General features: G+C 72.1%; 2 protein-coding genes across 2 annotated transcripts in view; both read right to left on the bottom strand.

Annotated features, from left to right (window-relative positions):
* CHLNCDRAFT_136652 (hypothetical protein) overlaps positions 1-883 on the bottom strand; it is a gene marked incomplete at both ends in the record, with an annotated part of 5,158 nt that extends 4,275 nt beyond the window's left edge. Inside the window, 3 exons of the mRNA XM_005845469.1 lie at positions 61-102; positions 386-487; positions 854-883. Of these exons, the coding sequence (XP_005845531.1) occupies positions 61-102; positions 386-487; positions 854-883 (174 nt within the window). The remainder of the gene's footprint in view (positions 1-60; positions 103-385; positions 488-853) is intronic.
* A 3,524-nt stretch (positions 884-4,407) lies between these two features.
* The window catches only part of CHLNCDRAFT_136650 (hypothetical protein), a gene marked incomplete at both ends in the record, with an annotated part of 5,452 nt that continues 487 nt past the window's right edge, over positions 4,408-9,372 (bottom strand). The window contains 12 exons of the mRNA XM_005845468.1: positions 4,408-4,435; positions 4,550-4,979; positions 5,168-5,284; positions 5,420-5,655; positions 5,707-5,806; positions 5,995-6,136; positions 6,346-6,482; positions 6,753-6,855; positions 7,059-8,117; positions 8,357-8,469; positions 8,671-8,741; positions 8,903-8,979. Coding sequence (XP_005845530.1) covers positions 4,408-4,435; positions 4,550-4,979; positions 5,168-5,284; positions 5,420-5,655; positions 5,707-5,806; positions 5,995-6,136; positions 6,346-6,482; positions 6,753-6,855; positions 7,059-8,117; positions 8,357-8,469; positions 8,671-8,741; positions 8,903-8,979 — 2,613 coding nt within the window. The remainder of the gene's footprint in view (positions 4,436-4,549; positions 4,980-5,167; positions 5,285-5,419; positions 5,656-5,706; positions 5,807-5,994; positions 6,137-6,345; positions 6,483-6,752; positions 6,856-7,058; positions 8,118-8,356; positions 8,470-8,670; positions 8,742-8,902; positions 8,980-9,372) is intronic.

Below are 9,372 nucleotides of genomic sequence, written 5' to 3'. Positions count from 1 at the left end.
CCCCCCCGCAGGCGTACCGTGGGGTTGCCGCGGGGAGTCGAAGATCTGGCGAGCCTTGACGGAGATGATGGCGGAGGGGGCCTTGCCCTTCAGGGCCTCCGCCTGCAGCCAGGCACGGGGCAGGGCAGGGTGGAAGGCGCGGTGACGGGCACAGCCCTGACGCCTGCCGAGTTCCTCGGCCTCGCACCCAGCGCCCATCGCCGGCTGTCCCCGCCATGGGGCAAAGAAAGATACCGAGCCGGTGCAGCGCTGCGGTTGGCGCGGCCCCGGGCGCTGAAGGCGTCATCCCGCTATCACCCCGCTGTGGCTGGCTGGCTGGCTGGCCGGGCGGCCAGCCTGCCTCTCGTCCAGGCCGAGGCCAGCTGCCGAGAGCTCAGCGCCGCACCATGAAGGAGAAGGGCTCTGAGGGCTTGGCCTTGATGGTGGCGTTGATGGCATCCTCCACCACCTTTTGCAGGTTGTGCTCCTCAATGTACTGGGCGGCAGCCTGCGGGCCGGGCAGGGCAGCAGCCAACCAAACGGCGGGGCAGAGGTCAGGCAAGGGGAGCCCGGCGCAGAGGCACGGCAGTCGCGGCAACGGCGGAGAAGCCGCGACGGCTTGCCAAGGGGCGGCGCGCCAGAGGCATGGTTTCCTCTGCCTGAGCGAGAAAGAGGGCTGAGCAGCAGTGAAAGAGCGGGACAGCAGGGCGGCGGCTGGCGGCGGGCGAGGCCGCCGCTCAGGGAGCCGGCTGTGCGCCTGCACCCGGCGATGGAGGTGATGCACCCACAACAGGCTGCCAGCCCTGCTCCAAGGCTGGGCCCCTGGAGGAAGGGCTCCCAGGCAAAGGCGGCAGTGCAGCCGATCCTCGCCAACCGGAGGCCCGATCATACGCCGTGCCGCCATGGACTGAGCCCGGCTGAACGGTTCTGCCCCGCGATGGTGGTTGCAGGGGCGGGGGCGGAAACCCCTCTGGAAGACCTGCCGCCAGGGCTCTGCCCCACGGCGGCGGCAGGCCCCGGCGGCACAAGGTCATATGCAATTGCGATCTAGCAGCCCTTCGCAGTCGGCAGGCAGCGGGAATGAGCAGGGTCGGGGCGATGGCGAGCCCTTGCACCCACCATCGTTCTGACTCTGACTGTCTTGCGCGGCTTCCAAGCAGGAGGGTGTGGGGGTGGACGTGACCGGCAGGAATTGATCATACAGCGAGGCCAGGGGGGCCAGGGCAGGTCGACTGCCCACCAGGGTCGGCCAAGCTGTCACTCCCTGGTCCACCCGGGCGCTCATGAGCCCTGTTGCACGCATCTGCGGCCATCGAGACTCCATAATTCAGCCTGGCATCATCATCGCTTGCCCGGCCCCAGTCATGGCCCCAGACATGCCTGACATGCCTGTGGGTTGCACGGCCCAACAGGGACTGCTTGCAGGGCGGCGTGTATCACCACCATGGTCATGGCCCCTCCATTCGAAACCCAATGTTACATGCGACTCTCAAACGCAGGCTGCACATGCTCAATGGGTTGGGTCACCGTGGTCGACAATTGAGTGCGGGACGCATCAAGGAATTGGACAAGGGATGAGCGGCGGCGGCAGAAGTTATCAGGCCAAAGATGCAAGGGATTGAAGTGGACCAGGAGGGGAGGCATGTATAGGGAAGAAGGGTGTGCATCGGGTGTCAACTTGGGTCGAACACTTGGGTGGGAATGGAAAAGCGAATTGATCAGCTCATACGGCGACAGGCGTGGCGCGCCAGCATCGACTCTGGCGGCTGGGAGGTACAGAAGCGGACAAGGTGCGCGGCGCCACGCGCGGCCCCGCCCTCGGCGGCCACCCCTACAGCTCGACGTGGCCGCCGCCGGTGCCGTTGAGGGCGGCGCCGCCGGGACCGGGGCCGCCGCCGGCCCAGTCTGAGGCTGCGGCCATCCACAGGTCCACCACCTGCCAGGCCAGCAGCAGCAGCGCCGCCAGCTCCAGCGCCAGCGTGCCCGCAGGCCGCTCCTTGCGCTCCAGCCGCCACTCCGCCTCCACCTCCTCTGTGCGGCGCAGGTAGGCCAGGCGCGCGGCGCGTTCCAGCCACCACGCCAGCTGCAGCACCGCCAGGTAGCCCACCGCGATCTGCAGCGCGCCAAACACCGCCATGCAGGAGCGCAGCTCGGCTGAGCCCGGGCCGCCGCCCGCCGCGCCCGCCGCCGCTGCGCTGCCCAGCCACGAGCGAGGCGAGGCTGCACACGCAGTGGAGCACGCTCGGCGCATCTTCAGTGGGGGGTTAGCAAGGCACGGCGCAGTACACCATGCAGTACACCATGCAGTACACCATGCTGTACATCGTGCAGTACGCCGTGCAGTACACCGACACGCCATCAGGGCAAATCCGCCACGCCTGGGTTGCTCGGCGTGGGCACAGGCGGGGCCTGCCCTCACCTGAGAAGACCGACAGCCGCTGCAGGCCGCCCGCCACTCGCGTCAGCAGCGGGCTGGCCGCCGGGCACTGCGTCAGCGCCGACACGCAGCGCTGGCGGTTGCTGGACAGCAGCAGCAGCACCGCCATCTGCAAATGGCGGCGGCAGGTGGTGGCGGGCGGCAGCAAGGGCAAATTGAGGGAAGCCTCGCAACACAGCGTGCAGCTATGCCAGGGGCCATGCGGGCAGGCAGGAGGGCAGGCCAAGCGGGGCATACGCTGCAGGCAGGCGGTCGGGCCATGCGGGACACACTGCAGGCAGGCAGGCGGACAGGCAGGCGGGCGGTCCACGCACCCCATGCACCAGGAGGCCTTGGTTGACGGTGAGCGGGAAGAGCACCGCGTGCACCACCAGCCAGGGCACGCCCGAGGCCAGCAGCTGCGAGACCCAAAAGGCGGGGCCGCTGGGGCTGCCGCAGCTCACCACAGCCATGCTGCTGCTCAGCAGCGGTGACGACTGCACCTGCACAGGCGGCCGGCCGCGCAGGCAGGCAGGGGATGAGCAGCCGCGCGGCGCCGGGCGAGAGGTCGTGGCGCCGGCACCAGGCCCTGGCAGCTGGGCGGGAGTGCGGCCTTGCACGCAAGCGGCACGCGGGTCGTGGGCAGCGTGGCAGTGGAGGGCAGCAGGCCTCGAGGCAGCGGCAGGCTCACTGCCGGGAAGGTGACGCTGAAAGTGTAGAGCAGCGGGCGGAGCTTGCTAAAGAGGAGCGGCGACAGCACCGCCAGCAGCCACACGAGCAGCTGTTGAGCCATGGTGGCAGCAGCAGCCGCCGCCTACAGCAAGGGGCGAGGCAGCGGCGGCAGGCCAGCACCTATCAGCAGCAGCAGCAGGGTGGGGGAAACAGCAACGTGTGGCGGGGAAGACGCCACCATGCTACGAGTTTTGGTTAGGCTAGGCGGCAGGGCCAGTGCAGGCGGGCGGGCGGGGTGCCGCAGGCCAGCAGCAGCAGCGGCCCGGCGCCTGGCCCCCAGAACTCACCAGGGCCGACTGCCCCTGCGAGTAGAGCTTGAAAGCCAGCAGAGCGTGCACGAGGGCGACACCTGCAGCCGGCCAGGGTTGCGCTTGTTGGGGCTTCAGCTGCGTGTAGGTGCATCACATCAATAGCAAGGTTCCAGCCACGCTAGTCCGGGCCCCCAAGGCGAGCGAGCGTCATCAGCCCCGGCTTGCTAGACCTGCGCTGAGGACGGCAGCTGTGGCCTGGTGGGCGGCGCTGCGGGCTGCCAGGAACGCCTGCTCAAGATCCTCCACGTCCCCGCTCGACGACTCGAAGCGCAGGCCCCACTGGCCCTCGTGCCGCACTGGTGCCTCGGCGGGCAGCCCTCCGGAGCTGGGTTCTGCCATGACTGCGAACACTTGGCTGAAAGACAGCAGCGGGCTGGAGATTGGGTGATCTGTGCAAAGTGGCCTGCTGTGCCATGCTGTGCGGAGTTCTGTTGGGGAGCCCCCTGATCTCAGGAGCCCTGGCTGCTCATTTGGCAATGCCAACATCAAGAACACACTCTAATGGGAATTGGGTAGCGAGCAGAAAGGCGCCAGCTGGGCTCTGCAAGTCCGGGACGCTGCGTCGGCACCCACCTCCCCACCTCGTTTCCGCTCGCACCACGTTCGGAGCTTGAGCAGTGTTTAAAGGCCTCGCCCACACAAAGAGAGCACACAAACACAAGGAGAGAGAAGCACGCATATATACATGACAATCAGTTTGGCATCTAGCAGTTTGATCAGAGGCTTTGCTCGCCATGCAATGGCATGTGTGGCGGGAGGGGTGTGGGGCGAGCGACAGTACACGATAGGACGCGATAGGGGAAGAGCATTCCAAAAAATCGAAACCAATGAGCCAATGGGCTTGGTTTGGGGAGGATGTGTGTTCCTGTCTTGCTTGCTGGGCGCGCTGGATCCGCCTGATAGTGGAGTGCCCTGAAATGGGGGCGACAAATGAATGGGACTGGAGAACAGCGGGCAGGCGCAGCAGCATCAGCTGCCGATGCTGCAGCAGCTGCTGCTGCGGCCGGCAGCAGCGAGGCCGGTGGCCGCCGACGCCCAGCTCGCGCTGGCCGGCTGCAGCCAGCAGTCTTCTGGCCAGCAGCAAGGGCTGCCAGGGGCGGTGCCCGCCCACGCTTCCACCTGCTGCTGCGGCGCAGGCGCAGGCTCGCGCTGCGCGCCGCTGCCTGCTGCCGCCGCTGCTGAGAGCGGCATGGAGTGTGGAGGCGCTCCGCAGGCTGCCGCTGCCGCTTCTGCTGTCGCTGGCGGCAATGCTACCGCCGCGGCTGCGGGTGGAGCCACCGCAGGGCTGCTGCCGCAGCAGCCGCCCGCGTGCCGCTCGCCGCCCGCTGCCGCTGCCTGCGCCGGGTGCAGCAGGGCGGCCAGCGCATGCCAGCCTCGGCCAGCCGCCACTTCTGCCAGCTGGCATGCCATGCGGGCGATGCGCTGGCGCGTGGCTGGCGGGTAGGGCGCCACACGGTGCCCCGCGGCTGCCAGCTGGCGGCGGGACAGGTACTGTACCACCAGGCCCACGCGCCGCAGGAAGGCAGGCGCGTCGCAGATGCCTGCAGCGCGCAGCGGGCGGCACCGGGGCGGGAAGCGGGGTGACGGGCGCGGCGCGGTGGGTGGAGCACACATCGAGGGGCCGCAAGGCAGCCTAGAGAGGCAGGCTGCGGGCTGGCTACCGGGCAAGCCAATCCTGGCGAGCCGCCGGTCCCCCCGCCCTCACCACCCCACACCCAAACACGCCCACCTGCGCTGTCGGCGGCCAGCTGGCGGACCTCGGCCACGGCGGCGGCGCACGGCAGCGCCAGCAGCGGCAGCGGCTCGGACAGCACGCAGCCGCGCTGCACCTCCACCTCCACCCAGCCTGCAGGCACAGGCAGGCGAGGAGGGCGAGGCGTCGGCGGGCGCGGCGCAGGGAGGGTGGCCACCGGAGCGTGACAGGCGACCTGCTGGGCGGGAGGGATGGCGCCGGGCGAGCAGGCCAGGGCAGGACGCACACCTGGCAGCACTCCTAGGGGCTTGATGCAGAGCTGCTCCGGCGGCTGGCGCCCGTTCGGTGGCCCCCGGCCCGCGGCGCAGCCCTGCCGCCGGCCGCTGCTGCAGCCGCCACGCCCCTCCTCCTCTCGCCCGGCCGGCGCGGCGGCGAGGCGCGCGCGCTTGGCTGGCGGCGGCTGCAGGGGGCCAGGGTCCTCCCTGCCGCCGCCGCCGCCGCCGCCGCCGCTAGTGCCCTCGCAGCTGCAGCAGCAGGCGCAGCAGGCGCAGCAGGCGCGGGGCCGGCCGCTGCACCCTGCGCCGTGGAACTCCGCAGCCAGGTGCCGCCCCTGCTGGCGGCACAGCACCAGGTCACGGCTGCCGGTGATGCTGGTGCCGCTCAGGGTGACCACGCCTGCGCAGGGGCGGCACAGCAAGGGGCGGCAGCGGGAGCAGGCACGGTGGGTGGGAGCAGGCAGGAGAGGCGTGGCGGTGCTGCACGTGTGCGTGTGCTGGCAAGGGCAGCAGGTGGCGGAAGTGGGAGGCACTCCGGGGGTGCATGCAGCTATGCGGGGCAGCTAGCAGCAGGCGCGGTGCGCGCACCTGGCTGCCCCGCCAGCACGCAGAAAGGGTGCAGGCTGGCCAGGCGCGGCAGCCCGGCGGCCGCCAGGCCCGCGGGAGGGCGCCGCAGGTCGATGGCCGCCGCCACTTGGCCGCCACGCAGCGTCGTGAGCTGGCCGCCAAACTGCGGGCGAGGAAAGAAGGCGGGGCGGGGGCGGGGGTTGCTCGCGCCGGCATGGCGTGCGCGGCGCTCGGTAGCGGGAGCGCGGGCCGCGGGCTTGCGGGCTTTGCCGACGGAAGGGCTTGACAACTGCAGCACTGCAACAAGCAGAGCCCAGCAGGCAGGCCATGGCAAGCTTTCCGAGTCCCTCCACACCAAGGTCCGCTCCTCACCTGCACCACCATGTCATGGCGGGCCAGCGGGCCCAGCGCGCCGCCCGCCAGCCAGCGGCGCAGCGGCAGGCCGCGCGCCAGCAGCCCTTCCGCCTCGCCCCACGCCAGCAGCAGGCTGAGGGTGAGGTGGGTGCAGCCTGCGGGCGGGAGGGGAGTCAGGGGGCAGCGAGGGGGCGGCAGGGCGCGAGTCAGATGGCGGCGAGGGGGCAGCAGGCGGGGCTGCTGCCTGCTGCTGCTGCTGCCGCTGCTGCTGCTGCTGCCCGCTTCCTCTCCCGCCGCACCCAAGCAGGCCACGCGCTGCCGGCCAGCGCCGGCCCACCCACCTCCCCACCCTCCCACACAGCCACGCCGGCGCCGCCGCCAGCTCAGCCGCTGCCTGCTGCCACCTCACCGCCCGTCGCACCCACCTGGGCGGATGTAGCCCTCTAGCATGGCTGGGGAGGCCTGGGTGAGCCGCTCCAGCTCAGCCCTCACCAGAGGCAGCAGCTGGTCGGGGGCACAGTTGAACACCTGCGGGGGGTGGGGCGGGGAGGCAGGGGAGGTGTGTGTGTGTGTGTAGGGGTGCGCCAGATGTGCCGGCTGTAGGCAGGTGTGGGCGCTGCCGACGGTCGACCTCTGTGTACTGCTGTACTGCTGTACTGCACTGTTCCTTACGGAATTGCACTGTACCGCGCTGCGCTACAGTTCGCACTTGCCTTGAGGGACATGCGGACTAGCAGGTCCTCTGCCGGCACAGCCGCCGCGCCGCCTGCGCCCGCCGCCGCCAGCGGGGCGACGGCGGGCACGGCGGCGGCGGCGCCCGCCTCGGCGCCGCCGACCGCAGAGCCCTGAGCCTCGAGCATGGGCCCGCCGCCCGCCGCCATGCCCGCCAGGCTGCCGCGCGCCGCCAGCTGCGCGCCTGCAGCCGCCGCCGCCGCCGCCGCCGTCGCCTGCGAGTGCGCATGCGCGATCCCCAGCTGCTCTTGCAGGGAGGCTGTGCGCTGCACCAGCGGGGCCAGGCCGGCGGGTGGGGCGCCGGCGCCGGCGCCGCTGCCGCCGCGTGGCATCGTCAGCGTGCCCTGCTGCAGCTGCCCGGCAGCTTCCGGGGCTGCGCCGGAGGTGGGGGTGGAGCCCAGGAAGGGGCTGGGAAGCTCCAGGTAGAAAGGACTGTTAGAGGCGGGCAGCTGCAGGTCCGGCATGCCCGGCAGGCTCCCCACCGGAGAGGTGGCCTGCTGCTCCTGCCCCTGCCCCTGCCGCCACTGCTGCTGCTGCTGCGCCTGCTGCGCCTGCTGCGCCTGCCCCTGCTGCTGCGCCGCCTGCCGCTGCTGCGCCTGCCCCTGCTGCTGCGCCGCCTGCCGCTGCTGCGCCTGCTGCTGCGCCGCGGCCAGCAGCTGCGGCGCCACGATGGGGACCGAGAGCAGCGGGGCGGCGGCGCCGGCTGCCGCGCCCAGCGGGCCGGGCAGCATGAGAGCGGGCAGCTCCGGAAGCGCCGCCGCCGCCGCCGCCGCCGCCGCAGCGTCGCCCTCGCGGAGGCTCTGCTGCAGGCCGGCCGCGCTGGCGGCGGCCGCGGCGGCGGCCGCCGCCGCCCCCGAGGCCGCCGCCGCCACCGCCGCCACCGCGGCGTCGCTGCCGCTGCGCGCCGCGCGGCCCCTGCTGCCCGCCGTTCCGCCCGCGCTGCCCGCGGCGACGCCGGCAGAGGCGCTGCGAGCGGGGTGCGGCCGCCGTCGCCTCCCCGCGCCCGACCCGCCCAGCAGTGCTTCCTCCTCCCGCTCCTCAGTCGCCTCGCTTTCCTCCTGCAGCACCCCCGGGGCGCAGCGGCAGCGGCAGCCGTGGGACAAAGCGAGACGCACCCCAGGTGCGGCACAGCACGGCAGGCACAGGCGCCACACGCAGGCCGGCAGCGCGGCGGCACCGGCTGCGCGCCGCCCGCCCGGGCGGTTAGGCCGAGCCTCTGCCTCTGCCTCTGCCTCTGCCGGCAGCTGTGCAGGCGGGGCAGCGGCGGGAGGTAAGCAGGCATGCGGGGGCCCCTCACCTGCTGAGCCTCCTCCTCCTCCTCCTCGCTCTCCCGCACATATTCGACGCGCCGCCGCTCGTTGTGCCGCTTCAGCTTTCGCCGGCAGCTCTTGCGGCTGCCCTCAAACTCCCCTGCACCAACACACACACGGCAGGGAGGGTGTGGCAGCGTGCCACCGCACAGCCGTGGCGGTGCAGCGCCACAGGCGAGCAGGAGGATGAGCAGCCCCGGCGGCGGCAGCATCAAGAGCGCGGCGGCGGCGGCGGCGGCGGCGGCGGCGGCGGCGGCGGGACGCGAGCCGGCGGCCGCCCGGCAGCTGCGGCGGTACGCACCGATGTCCTGGAACCTGCCGCACTGCTGGCAGAAGCGCTGCTCCCGCCCATCCATCTGCATGCTGGCCATGCTGCGGCAGGCAGGGAGGGGGGCGGGCAGGCGGGCAGCGGTTGCGTCGAGCGCACGCCAGCCAACCGGCTGTGCTGCACATGCACACGCCCTGGCTGTGCGGCCTGCTGCTGCAGCGGCAGCCTCCGCCCCAGGGCCCCATTCCCCGCCCCGCCCGCGCACCTGCAGTGCAGCTGGCAGATGCGGTACCGTCTGTAGTACCCCTTGGCGGTCACCAGCTCCGCGCCGCAGCCGGGCACCTGGGGGGAAGCCGGGGAGGGGGAGGGGTACTGCACGGAATCAGCGCAAGGCTGCGGTACACAGCACAGGGGCCGCCGCCGTCTCCTGCTGCCCCACAGCGCAGTGCTGCTATGGTGGATGCTGGCGCGATGGTGCAGGGCCGGCGGCGCCGGGGGCCAGCGGGCGGGGATGGCACCCATGCCCCAACCGCCGCCCGCAACAGCCCCGCAACAGCCGCACAGAGGCAGTACTGGCGGCGGGCCCTGCCCTCTGCGCCGGCCTGCCGGGACATGCATGCGGCAGGCAGCGGGGCGGGCAGGCGCTGGCTGGGGTGGGGGCAGCACCCACCTGGCAGAGCACGCTGGTGCGGCGCTGCCGACCAGGCTTCTTCTTGGGGGGGATGACCTGTGCGG

This window comes from Chlorella variabilis (genome assembly GCF_000147415.1).
Source record: "Chlorella variabilis unplaced genomic scaffold CHLNCscaffold_17, whole genome shotgun sequence".
In the NCBI taxonomy this organism is placed as follows: Eukaryota; Viridiplantae; Chlorophyta; class Trebouxiophyceae; order Chlorellales; family Chlorellaceae; genus Chlorella; species Chlorella variabilis.
The sequence above is the reverse complement of the archived record's forward strand: the minus strand, read 5'-3'. Positions and strand labels throughout refer to the sequence as shown.